Genomic DNA, 23,274 nt, shown 5'->3' with positions numbered 1-23,274 from the left:
AGGGAGTAGACCAGAAAGCTAAGAAAAACTGACATTTAGTTGCAATAAAACATCAGAAATACGTGCAATTACAAATTTGGTCTCAGGATAATTTTATACTCTCAGGAATAGTATTTTTCAGCACAAACTATTCTAGAACCAGTTGTACTCAGCACTTGTGTGTGTATTCTGCTTAAAATAAGATTAAGCCAAGAGCTGTTTTATTTGGTGAAACTGTTTACAAAGACAAATTGGCAAGCCATTTGTGTTCTCAGAGTTTTTACACTAAATAGTTGCACTTTTCTCCTAATTTGTCTTGTACTCAGATATTTTTGCTTAAGTGCAAATCTTTTTCAACATTTTGATAACTATGAAGAAGTACATGAATGAACCTTGCATTGTAAAAATAAATTAAAAAACTGATCTGCAAGATTATAAATAAGTATGCTCTACCACGTGTCATAGGATCAACTTTTGAGAGCCTGCTACTATAATGAAGAAAGGGGAAAAGGGATATTGTAAAGCAAGCAATATGAAAATGCTAAGTACATTAAAAGTGGACCTTTTTCAGCTATACCTGGTTAACAAATAAAAAAAAAAAAAATCGGAAACAAAATACCTCTCTGTGTTAAATGTACACCACTTAAAGTCAGCGTCAGTTAAAGTTTGTTTAGCACTTCATGGTAGCTGGTCTAATTCACGTGAGAACGCTTGCATGAAAATTTAGCATTTGATGACAGATTTATTTACTTAACAGTATATATTTTTGCTGTCTTCTAAACGTTTAAATCATTATAAAGCACAGGTTGAGAAGCTTTCAATACAAATTAAAAGCTTAGGAACCTGGAAGAAGCCAGATCTTAAGAAATAAGTCTTTTTCTCAGGAAAATGGACAGTGGCTGCTTATTCTATGAAAGCCATTACTTTCTGCTACCTAAAAACAAGTTTACATTGGTATGAATATGGTCAGATATTGTCATTTTCAGTCATTGTCCTTAACAAAGAATATGAAATCATTTTTTTCTTGTCACTCAGTATTTTTCCTTTAATACACATTAATAAGGCTTACCTTTCTTATTTGCCTCCTAGTGAAAAAACTGTTTCAGATGATCAACTTTTGAAGAAACCCTGCAACTTATCTGACTCACAAGTGGGAATAAATGCATATATAAGAAGCAGCTGTCCATTTTACTGTATTTCTCATCAGGAGCCTTAATAATAAAATAAATAGCTCTTGTATTCCTAGCAAACACTAGCACGCCTCCAGTGTTGAAATGGTAATCATAATTATTACCAGTCCTTTTACCAATATAGGATTCTTTCATTGACAAAAGCATACTTTCTCTGTTGAATAATAATGAATGATTGTAATGTCAGTGATATTAAAATGCTATACATTATACACGCATTAAGATAAATTCAAAATCTATCCTCTCAGATGAGAACAAATAACTGACATGAAATCCATGTTCTGCAGTTACTGTACATAAACTTTAATCTACATCAATCTTCAATTGCTGCTATTGAAATCTAACATTTTGTTGTCAATCTTCTTAGACTCTAAAAGGGTCTAATACACATGTTTCTGAAATGGTTTAGTGGAAAATTTTTCTAGACATAGAAACATCAAGATATCATGTCGTAATAGTACTCTTAATTGTATTTTCCAGCGGGAGAACATAAAGTCCGTTAGGTATTAGGAACATTAGTTCCTAACATAGTGGCAACTCAGTGGATGAAGAAGGATGACAAATAAGGTACTAATTAATTTCAGAGGAAAATTAGATTTCTAATTTTGCTATAAATCAAACATCTTAAGTTCAGATGGCACACCTAGGACATATTGCAGTTCTTCAACATTCTGTCAAATAGCATATGGCAACATGACTTATAGAGGCGCTTATTCTTTTTTTCTTATACTCCAATAACCAAAAAAGCTACAAAGCAATTGAAACACATTTAAAAGAGACTCTTCAAGCACCACAGTTGGCGTTGAGTGGATGTTTGGAAAAAACACATTTTCAAATGATAGAAGATGGTAGCTATGCTTTTTGACTGAAAAAGTCAAGGAGGAGTTCATTTTTCAGTGTGACATTATGAAACTTTAGGAACCTCATCAGACAGAAAGTAAAGAAATTTCTTCTGTTTTCTTTCCACCCTACCACCTCTCATTGTTTATGAAGAGAAAAAACAATGACTGTCCCCCTTAAGGTCTCTTTTTTTCCCCCTCCCTTTCTGGTTGTAGCTTACGCAGCCCCAGGAGCTTAGTCAAACTTTGTGGATGAACCTGCCAAAAGAAACACAAGCTGATATTTGACTGATGTTGAAAGTGGAGGATGACTAGATGAAATGGTAATGCTGCCTTAATAAACAGCCTTTAAAAATGTCTCAGTGAAGAGAAGAAATAGAACCATACTCAAACAATTCATTTGTGTCTTTGGAGCAAAACAAGGCATAAACAAATCTTGGACTAAATAACAGTTATTTTGGCTTTGTACTGATGATATGATTGCGTCACTGAGAAATACTCCACCTAACGCTGTGGAAACTGAACTAATAACATAAATTCAAGAATTGGACACCATCAGCTTAGTTTTATGACTTAGTTTTTTGTACCACTAAGTGAGAGTGGTAAGTGAATTTTTGGAATAATGTGTGGAATGTTTTCATGATATTTATGTGGAGCTTGATAAAGCCGTACCAGTCTTGATCTGAGCTTTGTGAAGCTGACTAAAAAGACAAGATGTTGGCTCCAGCTTTGCTTTCATGCTTAAGTTGTGCAAATATTTGGAAAACTGTTTTAGCTCATTTTCTCAGGACTTCTCTTTCATAAATAGAATATCTGCTCCCACAGCTGTGTCCTAACAAGGTTAGGGTCTTGACACACAGGAATAAAGGAACATAGCTTTCATACCGGATACCAGAATGTATTACCTGGTCTTAGGCTTTCACATACATCTTTAATAAAGTTTACAGGGCCAATGGGAAAAACAGCACAGTTGATTTAATCAACAACATAGTGAAATGAGCACCTTCTTGAATATGTATTCAACCGGCTTCACATCACTGACAGATAAAACATCTCTTGAATGAGAGACATGACTGTTAATGCAAGTGCTGGATGAGAAAAAACTAAGGAGATTAATAATATTGGTTTGATGAAACAGTTAAAAATTCTACCTTCCCACTTGCAAGGATTTAGTGAGCTGCACACCCTTCTCGATTAGGAAACTAAATTGCCCTTTTCAGCTTTCTCTGGTTCAGTAAATGCTTGCCTCACATACAAGAGAGATCAATTAATTCAGAGAGTAGACTAATGTTTTCAGTACACAGAAGATTTCTCTATGAAGTAACAGCACTAACTTATCACAAAATGAATTATTTGCAAGTATAACGTTGACTGTAGAAAATTCTTGGATCAGCACAAATATCACAGATTAACAAACTTGTCTGCTGCAAAGGGGAAAGCAAATTTCAATGTTAAGAGTCTATGTACTTAAAAGACTCTCTCTTTGTTAAACCGGTATCAGTAGCTCTAAGCAACTCAGCTACCATTCTTAACTTATCAGTCCACATTCTCAATTTTATCAGTCCACACTTCTAAACATTTCTACATGCAGTTACCAACTTTGAGATTTAACAGGTTTTTCATGTTGACATTTGTGGCTGTCAGCTCTTTCTCATTTTACTTAACAGAGAAGCAAAAATTTGACAATGCAAAATACAAAACTAATATAAAAAATAATACTATTTTTGCTTACCTGTGACTGGGTACTAGGTACCAATTTGTACATATTCTGGAGTTGACCATTTACTTTCTTACCTGATTTGAGAGAAAGAAAAAATAAATACACACTATCATTTTTTGTTTTCTCCAAGGAAATCAAATCAAGTTTTATCTGGATTTTTCAATAGCTGGGAAATTAATTTAAAGGGTGAAAAAATTTCAAATGTGTGAAAATATACCATGTAACTGTTTTGTTCATGCTTGTTTTTCCTGATTTTTTTTTTTTTAATTAATTAATTGATCTACAAAGCCTCTTCTTTGCATTTTGACAAGGAGAAAATGTTTCAGTTGTACCACAGAGGTAAGAAAGACTGAATAGTCTTTGGGGGCTTTTTATGGGGAAGACAGATTTTTAAATAACAAACACCACCAATATGCAAGGAAGAGACTTGAAAGAGGAAGAATTTCTGCAGTCTGTCAGGCTGGTACTCATGGTTTGAAGTAACATACTGTAAACTCTTCAGTAGTTTGCACTTCAAATGTATCCATCCAAAAGAAATATATGTTCAGCTCCAGCAGTATAGAGCAAATATATAATTTCTCTTTGGATCTGACATGTTTTCCTTTGTCTCAATATCTGATCAAAATAACTCACGAATTGGAGTCTCTAAACTTTTTCACTTTGGGTTTTTTCTCTTCTTAGAATTAGAAGCTTCTTGTGATAAACTGAAAATATACAAGAAAAGAATCTCTTTTCCTCATCTTTTATATCCTAATACAATGCTTCAAAATTTGTCTACATATTTTGCCTTTGGATTGTTCTTTGAGTCAACAAACCAATAAGCAAAAATCAAGGTAATAGCATGCATCTTCACAAATCCATCCAAAATGAATAAGCGATAGAAAAAATATCAACAGAAAAATGAGTTAAGAGACATTTAAGTAGACATGCTATCATGCAGAATCTTTCAAAGTGCTTAATATTTGTCAGGAACAGGATCTACTGCTGGCATGAAGACAAATATTTCACAATGATTTCATGACAAAATCATGTTAAGATGGTCAGAAATAATCAACTTTCATCTCTTTTGGTAAATTTTCATTCAATAAATGTTGAACATTTGCCATGCCTTTTATGTCTTTCTCAAATCATGAATCACAAAAAAAGATTATCTTCCCAAACCCTCTCAACATGTGGCCTGCAGATTTAACAAATTCAGGAACATGCAGCAGTAATACCAATTTAAAATAATTAATATATTCTTTAGTGAGAAAAAAAAAATGTTTACGGTGAAGGAAATTTCTGAATATATGAAAAGACTTTCAGTGGCTGCAAGGCAGTCTACGATAAATCAGAAAAAGTGGCAATTTGTGCTGATTGGTAAACTTCTATATAGACAGATGGCAGTAGATTTAGAATGTTCACTCTATTTACTGCTCAAAATTTCTCCATCTACCTACTATGAACTGACAACATGAAGGGCTTGAATCTGAAATATGCAGCCAGCTATCTGATTAGAACACTAACGTTTGCTGAAATCAAGTACCTTGGATATGTAAAGAATAGTGCTTGTATCAACAAACCAGAGTGTAGTCATCCAGGATAAGAGCAGGCCCTCCATATTTAGATGCTGCAGAAGCACTCACTGACTACACTCCAGAAAAAAGAAATCTCACCTATAAAGTATACAAATTCTTATGGGATTATATCTTTCAACTCAACTCAGTGTGCCTCCCTAACTGAATGATCCTTCCAGCATGTTAAAAAATGCAACATGCATAAGAAACCAGAGTTAGAAAAGACCTTCCATATAAACAGCAAATTTAGTGATAGCAGTGTACATATTTTAATCACAGTCTTGAACACAGTCCTAAACTATAAGCACTACGCACTTTTTATTTCCTTTTAAATATTCAAATATATTTCAGCATCTGTTCCATAAATTCCTTGGTAAAACAGCCATTTATTAAGCCTTCTTCAATCTGTTAAGCAAAGCAATTCTTGTGAGGTGGGTATGGGAAAAGAGTATTCTGCACATTAAGTTCATGGTATAATTATGGCATTGTTTTGGATTCCCAAAATGACTCTACAGGCACTGGGCAGGTACCATAAAGTTCAGCTTTCTAACGTATGCTGAAGGCCATAGATAAGTTTTTGAGTATAGTGTATGTGGAATTTTGCAGTGCTCCAAGGCTCTGCTTCCTTATCCTCATTATGTTAACTTGCTTGCAACATGAAACTGAAGTCAAAATAAAATTTCAGATGGAAATCTCACATGAATAAGGCTCTATTATGAGAATTTCCATTCTTCCTGCGTCAGGGAAACTATAAATACTGAGCTTAGGAGTTTGAAGCATCTTCTGACAAACATCATGCTCAGAAATGTCTTTAATTAAATTACTGAGGAAAATTCAGATTGGAAAAAGTATGTTCAATCTTTTTTGAGGTGACAGACTTCTTCTCTGGCCTTCTTTAAAAGGAGAAAGACTCAGCTGCTGCATAGTTCTTCCATTGACAGCAGTGATTCTTTGAACAGTACATGGTTTTTCGGTGGTTAATTGATGTTACTTTGCCTGCACTTTCCGAGGACTTCGTATAAAAAAAAAAATTAAAATATAACTGTGTGAACATCCAAAAATGCCATATCCTGTCTCCATGAAGACTCAAACAAAGACACACATTAGAACGTAAGTTTCCTACGAACACAATTTATATAATTCCTTGACTGAAAATTAACTTCAAATTGAACTTTTCTGAAGAGTCATAAGGGGCCCATTTTGATGTATGCTGGCTAGGACAAGCTCTTTCTAGCTTTTCACCAGCTTAAATTTATAAGCAGAACACTCAAACAAGAATAATACTTTCCATCAAATCAGATTAGTAGAGATCTTACTACTCTAGGCCCAAAGAAAAAGCTTGGAATCCAGTCAGATATACAAATATGTGGACAACGGTTGGTGTGTATCTACCTGAACTGTTACACTTCTATCAAACTGCAACAGATTCTCTATCATTCACAATTAAATGAGAACATCTTTCAAATAAGTAGATAATATTTTTTTCAAAAACAAACTATTTCTACTTTCACCAATTCCTAAGAAAATTTATTAGGGGCATGCAGGTGGCATTAAAACAATGAAAAACTGATCAGTAGTTTCTTTTGAGCTCTATCACAACAGAGGAAAAAATGCTGTCAAAACTATTATCTATTAGATATTTACTAGAAAACACTTACTAGACAGAACTGTTTTATGATTTAAAGTCTTGCTCCAGATGCTATCCTCCATGTTGTCCTTAACTCCAAATTCATAAAGTGTGTTTGGCTTCAGATTGTCCACCACTGTTTCTGTAACTGGGCAGAGCTGAAAAACCCATTTCTTGTCTTTATCCTTTTCTCTATAGCGAACAGTGTAGAACCTGCTCAACAAAAACAAGTTTTTCTTCAGAAAAAAACTCACTGCAATCATTTGTGTTATTAATTGCCAAAATGACTTATACTAAATATTGCTTTTGTTCTTTTAGGTCCCTTAGAGTTACCAAATATCTGAAAAGACAGCGAACAAACATAATGTGAGCCTCATCGTTTTCCAGATACGTACATATTCCTCTTCACACAGGACCCAACATCACTAGTAGTATATATAGAGAAAAAAAAAACAGTCTCATTAGTTATGAACATCTACATGTTATGCTAAGCAGAAGCTACAAGCTTATTTTACAAGTAGTTTCTGCAGTTCTGATATATGCTGGAACAAGTCAGTTGAATGGACGTATGAGTCTATTCATTAGTGAGCCTCAACAAATTTCTTAGAAACTTCTGCATCTCTCCGTGGTAAGGTGTTCCCCCTAAAACTAGCCCAAAAATATTCACAAGGGGAAGAAAAAATAATAGTTGACATTTACATAATACATTTCTCATCCAGTGTTCTCATATATTGCCCACCCTTTGAACAAGAAAGTAAACTAAGACATTACTTTCTGCAGTTAAAGTCAGTGTGATGAATACTAATGGATTATAAAATTAAAAAGCACGTCCACCGAAATTACTCAATTAAACCAAGCAGCACCACCCTGAAAAAGTATTACTGTAATACTAATCAGAATAAAACAATACAATGTAAATGCTGAGTTATGGTACAAGCACTCTACTGCTTGCTAGTATCCTTTTCAATATACAGACTGTATCATTGCCAAATTAGTGTGTGGTTTTCTGTGGTTTTGTTTGTTTTGTTGTTGTTTTTAATATCGGAGATATTTAGTAATTATTCAATCCAAGTATTACTGAGATTTGTTTCACATACTGTAAAACATCAATCTTACACTGAAAAGGATGAATTCCATCCAGCTGTTTTTTTCCTGGTAGTGGCTTCTGGAGAAGAAAATTAAGGCCAAGAAATAAATGGAAATTCAAAACCCTGCTACAAGCCTGAGAATAACTCAGAAACAAAAAGAAAAGGAATCTGAGTGTAAGGTACAAATAAAACAGATATTCTGTGGAAAATATAAGGTGGTAAAAGAAGGGACCTTAACAAAACAATCAAAAACATTTTTAATACACTGAAAAATGTATCAAGTTTTCAGGTCCAGATTAAAATTACTTAATATGCCAACAAAAACTCTGTAAATGCATAAACTTCCTTTTACCAAATGTACAGATGGGCACTCCAAGAGTAGAGTATACATGAAAGGTGACTGCAGAGCATAGGGAAATCCCTGCTCAATTATTAAAACACAAACTATGACAAGAAAATGGCCAATCATGGAAAATACTACCACAGTTGACAACTGATTTTGCTACATGTTTTAGGAAAGGGGCAATTCTTCTGGATTTCCTGAAACACAAACAAAACATCAACTCTGACCACTCCATCATGACACTAATTATGTTGAAGGTTCAGTCTTCCAGAGTCAGGCCATAGAAGGCAACAACTTTTCTCCTGCAACATGATAATGCCAGGCAGCAGATTACTTCAAAGAACACTGTTAATCTTAGCTGCAGTCTTCTGCTACAACCACAGTATAGTCTGCATATGGTGCCTTCTGAGTTCTATCTGTTCAAGTCAATGAGCTATGCAGGCAATATTTTCCTAGCAATGATGCTGTCATAGCAGCTGTGAAAGTGTGGGGCAGTTTTGCTAGTACAAATTTTTATGAGCACAGCATTTGAGCTTTTGTTAATCACAAAACATGAAAATGCATACCTAATGGCGACGACTATGCCAAAAAACAGTGTTTTGTAGCTGAGAATTCACTTCATCAAACAGTGTTATTGTACTCTTTGTATCTGTTGGTGTTTTCAAGACAATAAATAGGAGGCAGTACTTTCAGAGTGAACCATATACCCACCCACACAAATGCCCTTATACATCAGGTTCTGGAACTTGAAAGCAGGCAAATGACAGTGTGAATAAAGGTCTATCTAGGTTGGATGAGTCATCTAGGACTAGACAGCCTGACCCCCATATCACAACCCTGTCAGAACTCAAAAAGTGTTTGTATAATGCTCTCAAACATAGAGAGCATTATACATAGGGTTTGGATTTTAGGTGGTCCTGTGTGGAGCCAGGAGTTGGACTTGATGATGTGTCCTTTCCAACTCAGGATATTCTTTGATTCCATGATTGCAATAAAGAAAAAGATGATGCTGATGCTTGCAAACCAGATGTAGATGCATTCTTAAGGTGGTGCACAATTTTTTTTTTGTTTGTTTTACACTGCTGAGTTGTATGGAGCTTAACAGGAAGTAAATGAAGATCAAAATACTCTTTTGTCATAAAAGGAAGAATACAAAAAGAATACTAAAATCACAGGGAAAACATATAAAGCACCTTCAAGAGTACCTGCAAATACATGTTATCAACTGCTAAAAGTTTTCAAAAATGTAAGATTGCTGTTGTCTTTGAAGCTAACTAGCATTGTGATTTTCTTAACACTCTCACTTTGGAAGACTTCCCAAGCACATTCATTAAATAATCACAACAAAACAAATACTGTAATATAAGAGAACTTCTACTTAAAATAGAAAATTAATGAAAGCTGTACTCTTATAGAAATATCAGTGAAGTAGGGAAGTGATAAGACAAAACATAGAAAGTAAAAATGAGATAGTATTAAAATAAGGTGCCATTCTCCTATTAAAGCACAACAAAAGCCGTATTTTACTTCTATTTAGCCAACTCTAAATCAACATATTTCCTGTCATTGAACAACGTTTCTTCCAATTTATTCAAATGCAAACAAAGGTAGAGCCAAGACCACTGCTGTAAGAACAATAAAGGATCTATGGTGAAACAGTAAGATCTGTACTTCAAAACATAGGCACCTGACTAAATTTGCTATCAAGACAGGTAAAGGCTTGCTAAGCACTAACTTAAGTAAAGAAGAAAACTTCACAGTCAGAACTAATGCAGTGTTTTAATTTACACTGTCATTTTTCTTCAGCTATGCTGGTTAACAACCTGCACAGCTTCAAGGTTGAAATGTCACATTAAAACATTATCACTGCAAAAGCTGTTTTCTGTTATTTTACCTGTCGCTAGCACAGTTACTTGTTGCTGTCCAGTCATGCTGAGGGTTGACTAGGATGCCCCAAGAGAGGAACACAGAAGTTGGGGTGAGAGTGCCAACTACCAGCTGCAGAGGCTTTTGATTCTTGTTCCGACCTAGGTAAGAAACATGTAATTCCAATTGTAAGTTAGTTTCTCTTGCATTATGTAGGGGAAAGATTTTGCATTTGGGTAGTCAAATAAATGAAGACCTACTTCTCTTCTGAATTTCAAGGAAAGGGATCAACTGTTATCAGCATTTCTAAAATATTGTCTAAAAATGGGGTTGGAGGGTGTCTCTGACCTGCTTGTTGGCTTCTCATTGAAGCAAGCAAAATATCTGAAAGAAAGAGACTGCTCCTTTTCTGAAGCTAGCTGAGCATGAATAGAATAAAAAAGTGCAGTATGAAGTTCACAGAAAGGAAGGGAAGATACATATAGAAACCAACAGGAAAAGAATTTGGGAGAGTGCTTAAAACAAACAGGCATTGGACACACAATCAAGCTGAAAAGGCAACTTAAAGAGGAGTTTTATTAGGTTCTCCCTGAACTTACACAGAATGTATTTAAACCTTGGAAAATACTGGGATTTTTCACTTCCGGACTTGCAGATTCAGGGTAAATCAAAAAGAAGTAACACATCTTACTATTATTTTGTGAGCAGAAAAGATTAATTTACAAAACTTTAGAACAGTTTTGCCTTACTGCAAGTTTTCTTTATGTCTCATTTTTGAGACTATGAAAACTTTAATGCTTATTTTTTGTATTATTAGTATATACATAATTCAGATTATTAGAAGGTTCCTCTTTCTGTGTGACAGGAAAAAAATGTGTTTTCTTGGCAGGATTCCTACTAACACAACAGGTGTGTCCACAGATTTATACTGTTGACAGCACTTTCCATCAAGAATAAAATAAGACCAACAAAAATTCTATTGTTTTGAATTGTAGGCAGATCTGAATTGGTGTCTGTAGGACATTTTTGTTTTTTAACCACATACTACATTCAATATACTTACATTTTGGGTGATACTTAGATTAAATTTGCTCTGAATGAAGAAGCACAACTATCCATCACATGGAAAAACCACTTTATTCACATGATGCTCAAAAGCTTTTAAATACTTTCAGAAGATTTTCCAACAAATAGTTGGAAATGAAGAAGTGATCTAGAGAAAATATTTTGGACCTATGGTTTATGGACTGCTACAACCCAATCAGAACTTTAGTTCCTTAGTTGTATGAAAGAGGACGAATGAAAGGAAATTCATATATTCTTTGTATCATTTGCTCATACTTGAAATATCTGATTGATCCATAACTCCTCAAAATATACACATGACCATAAGTTCCCCAAAAGTTTAAGCCACTGAAACAGTGATTTCTTTTCATGCCTTTTGATTCCTAATATCTCTTCACTCAACAAAAATCTGATCTGTACTTTCAACCAATGCATGTAGGTGCATTTAAACTTCTTAACTGAAATTTTTTCTGTAATACTCTAATTTTCAATTCTCATTTGCAGAACTTTTTACAAGAACCGTCTTCAGGTATTGTACAACCTTCATGTTTTTAACACCACGTTCATAACTAACTACTGTCTGGGAAGTATTGGTATGCATTTTGCCTTCCCACGCATCTCAGTAAGTCACCTACAGTTACAGATACATTTTGTAAGTAGTAAAAACAGGATATTATCTTCCTCAAAACGACTTGAAGAAAGAGATTCAGTAGTGCTCAAATACCTGAACAAGATTTCTTGTTATTTGAAACACGTGCTGGTCTCACTGAAACCAAATACCGTGGCTCTGCATCTATAAATGAAGAAAGAATTAGTATAGATTTGACATTTATTTGAGACAGGGATTAACCTATAATTTATTAAGAAAAAGTCCAATATTCAGTGAAGATTTGATATCCAATTTTAAGGGTCTTTAGGCACATTTTCTTCAAAGTTTACTCAAAAATAATTCAGAAATATTCTAGCCACTACTTCAAACTCTTCTTAAATATTATATGTTAGTTTATATTTTAAAATGAATTTTAAAAATTGTTTTAAAATAAAACAAAACCAACAAAACTTAAAGTAATATTTCCTCATGCTATGCATTCATGACTGTTTGGGAGAACATTCCAATTCTCACAATGTGCTAAACAACATGACTATGAGGACTGGTCCAAAAGTAATATTTCCTATTTTATTACATTGGCCCACAACATCAGAGGTGGATGCTGGTGGTATGGCTGTAGAGGGTGAATCTTCCCACCAATATTCCCCCACATTTTCTTGATATGTGACAGGTGGGGCAGAGGGGCAAGATGTCAAAATGGCAACTGAAATGGCAGTGGTGTGCCACTGAATTCCTCTGTGCAGAAAAAAATGGCACCCATTGACATTCATGACGCTGAATGCTGATGGAGATCAAACACTGGATGTAAGCACAGTGAGGCTGTGGATGGTGTGTTTCAGCAATGGTGACAGTGAAGTGAAGATAAACCATGCTCTGGATGGCCATGTACAGCTTCCATATCCATGAAATGCAGAATATCTCAGTCAGCTCATCCACATGAATTTATGGGTTACGACCAGGGAACAGTACACAGAGCTGAATATTGGCTTTAATGCATAGGAAATGACAGTGGCAACCTTTGAACATTGCAAAGCTTTCACCATAAGTGTCCCAGGAATTCTCACACAGGAACAGAAATAACACTGTATGCAAGCTTGCCAGGACCTACTGAACCAATACAAGGTTGAAGGTGACAGGTTCCTGGATCACATCATTAGCAGTGAAGAGATGTGGTGTTATCATTGTGAGCCGGAGTCAAAACAGCAGTCCACAGAGTGGCAATATGTGAATTCTCCATTGAAGAAAACGTTCAAGATGCAGCTCTCAGTGGGTACAGCAATGTACACTGTCTCTGGGGATTGGAAAAGGACGATCTTTCCAGATTTCCTGAAAAGACTCAAATTTCCATATTCAGGCAAGAGAATAAGACAACCTTTTGCTTGCAACATCATAACACCAGGTGCCAGATCATTTTAAATACTGAGGAATACATTGCCAATCTTGACCAGATTGTCCAACCACAGTATAGTCTGTATTTGGTGCCTTCTTAATTCCATCTGTTCAGACCAATGAAAGACTGGTGGTGTGGGCAACATATTCATAACACCGTGATAGCAGCTGTGAAAGAGTGGGTTTGCCTCCAGGGTGCAGATATTTATGAGCACATTGTGCTGGCTCTTGCTCATTGCTGGCAAAAAAAGCTAATGGTAGTAGTGCTCATGCTGAAAAATAGTGTTTTGAAGCTGAGAATTCCCTCTATCAAATATTGTTATTGTGCTCTTTGTAGCTGACGTAGTTTCTAAGAAAATAAATAGGAGGCAGTACTGTCAGAGTAACTGACATACAATATCATTAGTTCTGACCAACATTTTCAAACCTCGTAAATTACAAAAGTCACTCTTCAGAATTTGTAAAATTATATATCCAGTATACAGTAAGTACACGTGTGGTCTTGTAAGAGTTGAAAATATTCTAAATGATTAATCTTTACAGAACTACATGAACTTGAACAAGTTTAGTTTGAAATATATTTACAAATTCAATACCAAATTCTTCCAGCTTTCTTGCATTTAATGCCTTCTTGATGAACTGATACTAAAAGATGAACATTAGAGATCTGTTAGAACCTGCTAAGAGCCCACTATTAAGGTTGGAGTGACAAACACCATGGTTAGCAGATTGTTTCAGCTGTCACACAACTGTTTCTGTACAAACCCCTTGAAACTGCAAATCGAAAGTCCAAATAGTGACAGGCTTAAGTCTTCAGTAGGAAAATGACCAGTTGTGCCAGATGATTACTAATCAACAAATCCATGCTTAATTCTTAGTGTTATAGTTCTCCATTTTTTTTAGTTTTTATTTTTAAATTTTTTGGTTTTGGTAATTCATTTGGGTGGCTCCAGTATGTCATCAGTATTGCTCTTTCAAGTTTAACTACTCACAGCTGAATAAAGCAGTGCCAGTTTGGAGCAAAACGCTACACTCAGACGGACACGTACACTCAAAAAAATAACCTCTGCAGTAGGAGGGAATCCTACTCACAGACTAGAAGCACCAGGATGTGTAAAACACTGGGAATTCTATCTATGGCATTCAATACATAGAGAACACACCTGCGTATACATTCAATACATATTCTTAAATCTGTCATTTCTTTTAAGCACCACACCTATTACAGCTCAATGAACCATCGCCAGGTAAACGAAATACTTCTCCGAACAACTCCAATGACTCAGTATTTTTTTCATTCAAGCAGCCTGAAAGATGCATGTGCACGCTACACCTACCATTGTGTCTACAATTTTCTACAGAAGAAACATTTCAAGGACTGCTAAGTTCACAGAATTAAACCAATACTTTGGCAACATTATAAAAGAAAAAAGCAACTGTTTGACTAAGATTCTGTGATATTCATGATAAAAAAACTATTAAATAAACTTTATTACCCACCTCAACAGCCTGGAGAGACAACCAGTCTTGAGGAATATAATGAAAACGCGTGTCACTAATCCAAACTAATATAACAATTCTATACACCGTGAGTTATGCTTTCTAACTAGTGACAAGTCCTGAATTAATGCTTACTTAATTTAAGCTAAGTACTGATCTAGCAGACATCCCTGAATTACACTTTTTAAAATGTGTTCAAGGAGATATTAGAATTCTTCCCTTTTTGCATGTAAATTTCTTGCACAAATTACTACATTTGCTACAAGATGGAACTGCCAGCACATTCTCCTCATCACTACACAGTCTGCTTCAAGTAAAGGAAAGGCTAAACAAAGTGGTCCAACTTGTTTCTTTGAATGCATTTTGTTCAGATTTTAGCTAATTGCTAATTGCTGTCCATTCTTGTGAAATTTCATTGTCTCCATCCAATTTTTTTTGGTTCCTCCAAAAGTAACAATACATTCAGGGAGACTGACTTTATTGTCTTCCTAACCGAGTTAGATCAAACTAGTGTAAAAATCTCAAGGAAATATTCTTTGTGAGTTGTGAAGACTGAAGAGATGTAGATGAAAGTCTAAATGAAGCTCAGAACATTTGGATGGGTCTTTTCACCCTGCTTATTAGTCTATCTGAATTTAAATTCTGAAATCTTTTGACACCATCCATTTAGCTTGCTTGACCAACAATAATGTCATTTACTATCATGTAAGCTTGTGAAGTATCATCAGCACCAAAGAAAACACATCTTGCACCCTGATACTTCTTCATATCAAACTTTAATGCTACCTCACCGTTGTCATTTACACTTCAGGTTAATTCAAACTGAGCTGTCTAGCAGCTCAATAAAGCTGCTCAAGAGTTTATTGGCAGCATGAGCTCATTAAAAGTTCAGGAAATCCAACAGAACTCTTCTTTTTTACATACTATGTGCAGGCAATTCCTAATTCATGGATGTATTACACAATTACTGGCTCAGTTATCAGTTTAGCTGCAGTGTAGTTTAATGGGATGAAGTTCAGTGAATCCAAGTGCCAGGTCCTGCATTTTGGCCACAACAACCCCAGGCAGTGCTACAGTCTTAGGCAGAGCAATTGGAAGACTGTGCACAGGAAATGGATGTGGGGATGTTAGTTGACGCTCGGCTAAATATGAGCCAGCAGTGTGCTCATGGGGTCAACAAGACCAATGGCATCCTGGCTCATATCAAAAATAGTAGTCAGCAGGAGCAGGGATGTGATCGTCCTTCTTGAATACTGTGCTCAGTTTTGGATCCCTCACTACAAGAAAGACACCGAGGCCATGGAGTCTGTTCAGAGAAGAGCAACAAGGCTGGTGAGGAATCTGGAGCACAGATCTTATGGGGAGTGGCTGAGGGAACTGGGATTGTTCAGCCTGGAAAAGAGGCCCAGGGCAAATCTTATTGTCCTCTACAACTCCTTGAAAGGAGGTTGTGACAAGGTGGGAATCAGCCTCTTCCCCTAGTTATCTAGTGATAGAACTGGAGGTAGTGGCCTCAAGTTGCACCAGGGGAGGTTCAGGCTAGATATTAGGAAAACCTTCTCTGAGAGAGTGATCAGTTGTTGGAATGGCTTGCTCAGGGAAGTGATTGAGCTACCATCCCTCGAGGTGTTTAAGAAGGTTTGTAGATGTGGGGCTAAGGAATATGGTTAACGGGCAACACTGGTGGCAGGTGGATGGTCAGACTAGATGATCTTGGATGTCTTTTGCAATCTTGATGATTCTATTATTCTATGCAAAAGAAAAAAACAAACAAACAAAATTATTTTAAGAGAAGAACCACTCCAAGGAGGAGCTGAATATTGTAGTAGATGAACTGAAAGTGGATGTCACACTTTCTACAAAGACATGTGATTTTCCTGGAAGTGAGAAAGACCATATTCTCATTTATTTACTTCAAAATATATAAACATACCTCTGTGATCTCATAAAATCACAAAATTAAATCTTATTGACTTTAACATTAACAGAATCACCAAGGTTGGAAAAGATCTCCAAGATTATCTGGTTCAACATCCACCTACCACCAGTATTTTCCCTTTAAACCATGTTCCTTGACAATGTTAATACTATCAAATCAAGATTCACTTCTCTATAGACAGAGGAAATCCATTCTCCCAGATCTAGTCATGCTCTCACAAAACAGTGTTCTATAGTAATATTCCCCTATCCTGCTGGGGAAACATACCTTCTGGTTACCACCAAATGCCCTTGAATATCCAATTCTAATCTTTATTTTTCAGCAACTAAACCAGTTTAAAGTTGTAGTCAGCTTCAGTCTCTAAGGCTATCAAGAAAGGTCTTCTCTATCCATGAACTACTAAAACTGGCAAGTGAGAAAAAACCTTAAATTGTGCTAGTCTTGGTCTAGACAGGCCACAACATCTTTTCACATTTGGAATTCACTCCTATCATACTGTTTAGAAGGAGCTGTAATCAATCACTTTTCAGTGCAGCCTGTAAATTCCATCTGTTTTCTGTAAAAGTGGTTAAGCTGAAGCATGAGAGGACTGAGAGAGTTGTTGGACTAAATGTGAATACCTTTCTAGAAGCCTAACTCGTTTTGTGGTGGGGAAAAATGTTTGGATCACAGCCTTTGCAAAGCGTACAGTACCATCTGAATGACTAGAATATCTAAAACATAGGATAGAAAATATCTGTGGGGTGAAATTTAAAAAAAAAAATAAAAAAAAAATCAACAAACGCCAACAACCAAACCAACCAACCAAACAATAATAAAAATGCTTGTTTTAATATGAAGATAGAATACCAGGGTAATTTCATCACTTGAGATGTTCCAGACGCACAAGAAGTAACCAAAGATTTTCAACAATATGGCCTAGGAGTTCTTGTACCTTTGGAAAGTGTCTTGAGAATATTAATATTGCCCCTCTACCATATCTTGGGTTTTTTCCAGCATTCACATAAAGCAGTGTCTGATCTCTGAGTGACAGAATTAAACCTATCCACAGTTCCTAAAACTAAGAACCATCCTGGAAGCACCCAGTCCCTGAAATTATGGGAGGTGCTAGCAGCCACTAATGTCTTCTGTTTAACTCTGTTGTATGTCATTCTAAAACAGAGCCAAAAGCACAACAAAGGTTTCTTCTTTTAGCTCAAGTTCTATATTCATACACTAGCATACCCAATGCTGCTGTTTAATGTTGTGTTAGGATTAATGCAGTGGGAAATATGTTGTGTTCTCTGCTTCCAAATTCCCTGAACAAATATACTAAGCATGTAATGTAACACTAAAACTTGTAACTAAAAGCAATATTTTTAACAAATGTACTGTTAATTGCTTTAAACAAATGTTTGAAACTTAAAATACATACCTATTACTGTTAGTATCTTTTATTCCTTTCCTATCAAAGATGACATTTTCTTCAAGTTGGAAATGCAAGCAGTACTAACAGATTGCATTTTTAGCTATTAGACGTTTAGAACTTATAATCAGGTTTACTGTAACTAGAAAACTTACTAACAATTTTTATTAGAGAGAATTACATTTTTGATATTAATCTCCTTTAAAATAATTAAGACAGTATTACTCATCACTTGTGCCTTTCTCTTATATTGTGTTGGATTGTCCAGATACACTAAAGAAAATGTTTTAGTTTCAATAGAGGGGGTACATAGAATGGTGTTTCTCATCTTCAAGATTTTTCATTACTTCAAGATATTGATTGCTTAACTGTAAGATTAATGAATATGCATGCAGCTAGCCACTCCACTGGACTGCAGAACCAAATAAAGGTGTCTACAGTTCCTGTCACTAGATGTTAGTATGAAAGTTAACAAGAACCAATATGTTCCAGGTGACATTCAGCTTTAAGTTTTCATATGGTTTCACAAATCATTAGGTAGTAACACCGGTATTAAATGGAGAGAAGGGCAAACTATCTACATGTGACTACATTCAGAGCTTTTTCCTCTTTCCATGGATCTCACAGTATGTGAAAAATACTAACTCCCACTCTTCCTGTAATACAGCTATGCGGGTATTACTCATACCCACTTCTACAGAGAAGCCCGTACATCATTTCTACTGAGCTGTGTTGAAAGTTGCACATGGCATACATTAGATTCGTACAGGTTAAGTGATGTTTATTAACTCAAACACTGATAAAAGTACAGAAAGATCACAGAAATAGCAACTCATGAAAAGGAAGAAGTCAACCTTTTCCAGAGAAATATAATGAAGATTCTTAGTAATTATTCTATGTCTAACATCTTATTTGTCTCCTTTCCTATACTATAATTCTCAGCCTGGAGCACACATCTAGAATCGCCTTGATTTACCACATTAAAAACAATGCAACTGATACTTCTACATTTATGCATGCTTTCTCTGCTCTCTTTTACACAAAGAACACTGACATTGCAGTGATGAGGGTAACAGATGATTCTGGATTCATTTCAGGCTAGGGAAGATTAAAGAAAGCAATAGGGAAATTCTCAGACACTGGACAGATTTTTGATAATGTAAAATTCTAATAAATCAATGTTTTATAAGAAAATTACAACTGATCCAGTTCTCCTTGTTTGCTATTCTATCGATACTGACAATCCAGGGTTAAAAAGACAACCTAACTTAATCTTTGTTTCCTGTTCCAGTTAACAAAATACAAGATTTCCAATGCATTTTAAACTCTTCCTTACAACAACTCACAGAATTCTATTTGTAACATCTGACACAGAATGTACAGGTTATTCTGCAACATGTGCCCTTACAAGAAAATGCATCGTTTTGTTATAAACATTTCCATTAAAGTGAATCAACCACACAATACTTAAAATTGTTTTATTTCTGCTTCTTTGCTACAATAGAAACATAAACATTTCCCATGTACATAACTGCAGATTTATGCAAATCGTCTCATACTATCTGTAATGCAGTCAATAAGAGTTCATTCTTTCAGGATTAAAAATTCCCCCAAGTGAAAATCCTCAAATATAAATAACAAGCTCTTCCAAACAACAAGAACTTATTTTTTCTCCCTAAAGGAACACTGTGATCTGAAATTCTTCCCAAACTAACCTTAAACACACAAAAAAAGCCAAAGCAATACCCCAATAAAAACACAAACTAAGAAACCCAAAGATTCATCATTTCATTGGTCTGTTTCCACATCATGACAACAGTAACATGGAAAGGAATAATACTTTACCAAGTTCATTTATGTAGGTGCTTCCATCTGAAGGTAAAGGAATGTACTGATTAGAGAAGAAGCTGCTTCCATAACCCAGGACAAAACCTTCAAGTTTGGTGTTTTGGCTTGGTCGAAGATACCTCATGCAAACAGTGTCATCTGTTGCATTGATCTGAACTTTCAGACTCTGTCTTTTCACTACAGAAAGAGAAAAAAATAAGAGAAGAACAAAATGTATTTTCTTGTAATTACGTATTTAGTAACAGAATATCACATTATAGCAACATAAGACCATTCAGTTTGTTAGACGCAAACAAACAACTGTTTGAAGGTAGATTCTCATGGCAATTCAGTGTGTTTTAGAAAACAAGCTGTTACATTTAATTGTGGTTTCTAACATGCCTACTTTTTTCCCTTCATCAGTTTAGTAATATCATTAGCAGCTTATACAATTGTAGAAATATAAATGAAGTAATCAGAAAAAAATTAAACATCTTTTCCTTTAAACATAGGAATTATAGCAGTAATTTAGGATCCAGAGATAACAAAATGGCAAGTCAGGAGATCATTCTCTTCTGTAAGCAATAAAATAAAATAAAACAAAAATTGTAAGGATGCTATAGCAGTAAGACTTATTGCAAAATTAGAGGATGAATGGTAACTGCGTCTGAATAAAAATGCTACAGCAGTTAGTTGTTTTAAGTCGTGTTCAGAAGGAAATGTAATTTTCTAGTTGGAATTAAACTACAACACCTAGACTAACACAAACACATTACTCAGAATTTCCAAGAAACATTTTAAAACACTGAATGTTTGGAATGTTTATAAAATTTTCATAAAGTCCTTTTACTGCAGAAGCTAAACCTAAAGAAAAACAATGAGAGATGTATGAATTGTCATTACACAACAGGGTAGAGCAATAACTTCTTTCTCTCTCCTGACACATCCCTCCTCCTTTCTCTCTTCTTTCCAGAGATAAATGCAGACTGATATTCAAAATTTCTTAAGACAAGTACAAACTGGTTCTCAGCAATCACTTCACTACTCTTCCTCTGGAGAAAGTACAATGACTGGAGTTACTGAGAGGCCACAGTCCCATTTTCTGAAAATGATTTAGTAGTAGTGATGAGTACCTGCAGTTGTCTGAAAAGACCCAGACCAAACTCTTCGTGCCCCTTTCCTTTATACAAAGGATGTAAGCAAAATTGATGGAAAACATTTGCCTTCAATTAAACCCTTTGTCTGAAGAGCGATCAGGTAAATGAACTCAGGAAAAAAAGTCAGGAAGCCATCCCAATTCTACAAAGGCTACTTCGCCATATCCCAGGAAATGACAGTAGTTTGAGACACCTCAACTGTCTGCCATTATCAGTGGTAAGGCACCATCCTGGGGAAAAGGATGATGGTCCCTTCCTCATTCAGGAAACAACTTCTTTTATCATCACACTGCAATTACATGAAAATATTATCAGCAATTTTATTATAAAAAATATTATCAGCATGCTCTCAGACATAGGGTCCTGTGTGGAACCAGGAGTTGGACTTAGGGGTCTCTTCCAACTGAGGATAGTTTACAAAATTATTGTGTACTTAAAATGCAAATAAGATAGTAATTTAAAAAAAAAAAATCTTTTTTTTTTTGTGGCTGATTAAAATTTTTAATGCAGAAGTCTATTTATCTCATATTTGAATCAAATACTATAAGCCTTCCTTCCTTTTTAGACACAAATGTTTAATAAAGACTATCCTTTCACATATGCTTCCCTCTCTGCAGTAAGATACTATAAAATGGAATTTAGGTGAATACTTAATTTTAATAAATGTAATTTGTTATCAATCAGAGGCAATAATCCTAAACTTTGATGCCACATAGAATGCTTTACTAAGTATCATTATGGTGTATATTAGATGACTTGGAAGTCTGTTGATGTTCCTTCCTGGTTTCTGCTGTTTGGAACCTTGTTGGTGTCCAAAGTTGCATGTCCCCAGTAGCTTCATATGGGGATCACAGAATTATAGAATCATCGAGGATGAAAATGACGTACAAGATCATCCAATCCAACTGTCTGCTTACCACCAATAGTTCTCATTAACCATGTTCCTCAACCCAATGTCTAAACGTTCCTTAAACACCTCCAGCGTTGGTGATTCCACCAAATCCCTGGGCAGCCTGACCACTCTTTCAGAGAAGTAGTATTTCCTAACATGAATTACAACCTGAATTTCCTGTGGTACAACTTGAGGCCATTTCTTCTAGTCCTATTGGTAGTTATATGAGAAAAGAGGCCAACCCCCAGCTCACTACAACCTCCCTTCTGGTAGTCATACAGAGCAATAAGGTCTCCCCTGAGCCTCCTCTCTTCCAGACTAAACAATTCCAGCTTCCTCAGCCACTCCTCATGAGGCTTATGCTCCAGACCCCTCACCAGCTTAGTCACCCTTCTTTGGACACACTCCAGGACCTCAATGCCTTTTTTTGTAGTGAGGGGCCCAAAACTGAACACAGTACTCAAGGTGTGGCCTCAACAGAGATGAGTACAGAGTAATTATTCCTCCCTTGCTCTTAGCTGGTTGCAGTACTTCTGATACAAGCCAAGATGCCATTGGTCTTGTGAGCCAGGTGTACACACTGCTTGTTCATGCTCAGCTGAGGGTGAACACCTCCAGATCCATTTCTTCTACACAGTCTTCCAGCCTCTCTACCCCAAGCCTGGGGTTTTGTGGCCAAAGTACAGGACCCAGTATTTGGTCTTGTTGAACTTCATCCCACTGGTGTCAGCCCAGTTATCCAGCCTGTCCAGATCCCTCTGAAGGGCCTTCCTACCCCCAGGCAGATCAACACTTTCTCCCAACTTCGTGTTATCTGCAAACTTACTGAGGGTACACTCAATCATCTCATCCAGGTCATCAATAAAGATACTGAACAGGACAGGCCCCAAGAGCAACTGCTGGGGAACACCACTCATGACTGGTTGCCAGCTGGATATAACACCACCACTCTCTGGGCCCAGCCATCCAGCCAGTTCTTTACCTAGAAAAGAATGTACCTGTCCAAGCCACAGGCTGCCAATTTCTCCAAGAGAATTCCATGGGAGACAGTGTCAAAGGCTTTGCTGAACTCTAGGTAGATTCTGTCAACTGAGTCAGTGTTGACAATATTTACGAAAATCTTTCTTCCCATCTCCTTGGTGATGGTGATTTGGTCATAATCTCAATTCCATATTATCGTTAATATATGGCCTAATGGCTATCTTCTGTTCCTTCTGTAAGCTTCTGATTACTACTTTGTTTCCCTTGCTGAGAAAGAGGTCACTTTTCTCCCATTTTGTTC

General features: G+C 35.9%; 1 protein-coding gene across 4 annotated transcripts in view; it reads right to left on the bottom strand.

The window, feature by feature from the left end:
- LOC122177821 (ABI family member 3 binding protein) overlaps positions 1–23,274 on the bottom strand; it is a 119,868-nt gene that overhangs the window by 74,924 nt on the left and 21,670 nt on the right. For all 4 annotated transcript variants that reach the window (XM_042867558.1, XM_042867559.1, XM_042867560.1 and 1 more), the window contains exons 2-6: positions 19,962–20,141; positions 11,998–12,066; positions 10,237–10,369; positions 6,943–7,124; positions 3,741–3,802 (exon numbers count right to left, since the gene is read on the bottom strand). In XM_042867558.1, the coding sequence (XP_042723492.1) occupies positions 3,741–3,802; positions 6,943–7,124; positions 10,237–10,369; positions 11,998–12,066; positions 19,962–20,141 (626 nt within the window). The remainder of the gene's footprint in view (positions 1–3,740; positions 3,803–6,942; positions 7,125–10,236; positions 10,370–11,997; positions 12,067–19,961; positions 20,142–23,274) is intronic.

This window comes from Lagopus leucura, unplaced genomic scaffold, assembly GCF_019238085.1.
Source record: "Lagopus leucura isolate 7727_CA_CO unplaced genomic scaffold, USGS_WTPT01 Super-Scaffold_100001, whole genome shotgun sequence".
NCBI lineage: Eukaryota > Metazoa > Chordata > Aves > Galliformes > Phasianidae > Lagopus > Lagopus leucura.
The sequence above is the reverse complement of the archived record's forward strand: the minus strand, read 5'-3'. Positions and strand labels throughout refer to the sequence as shown.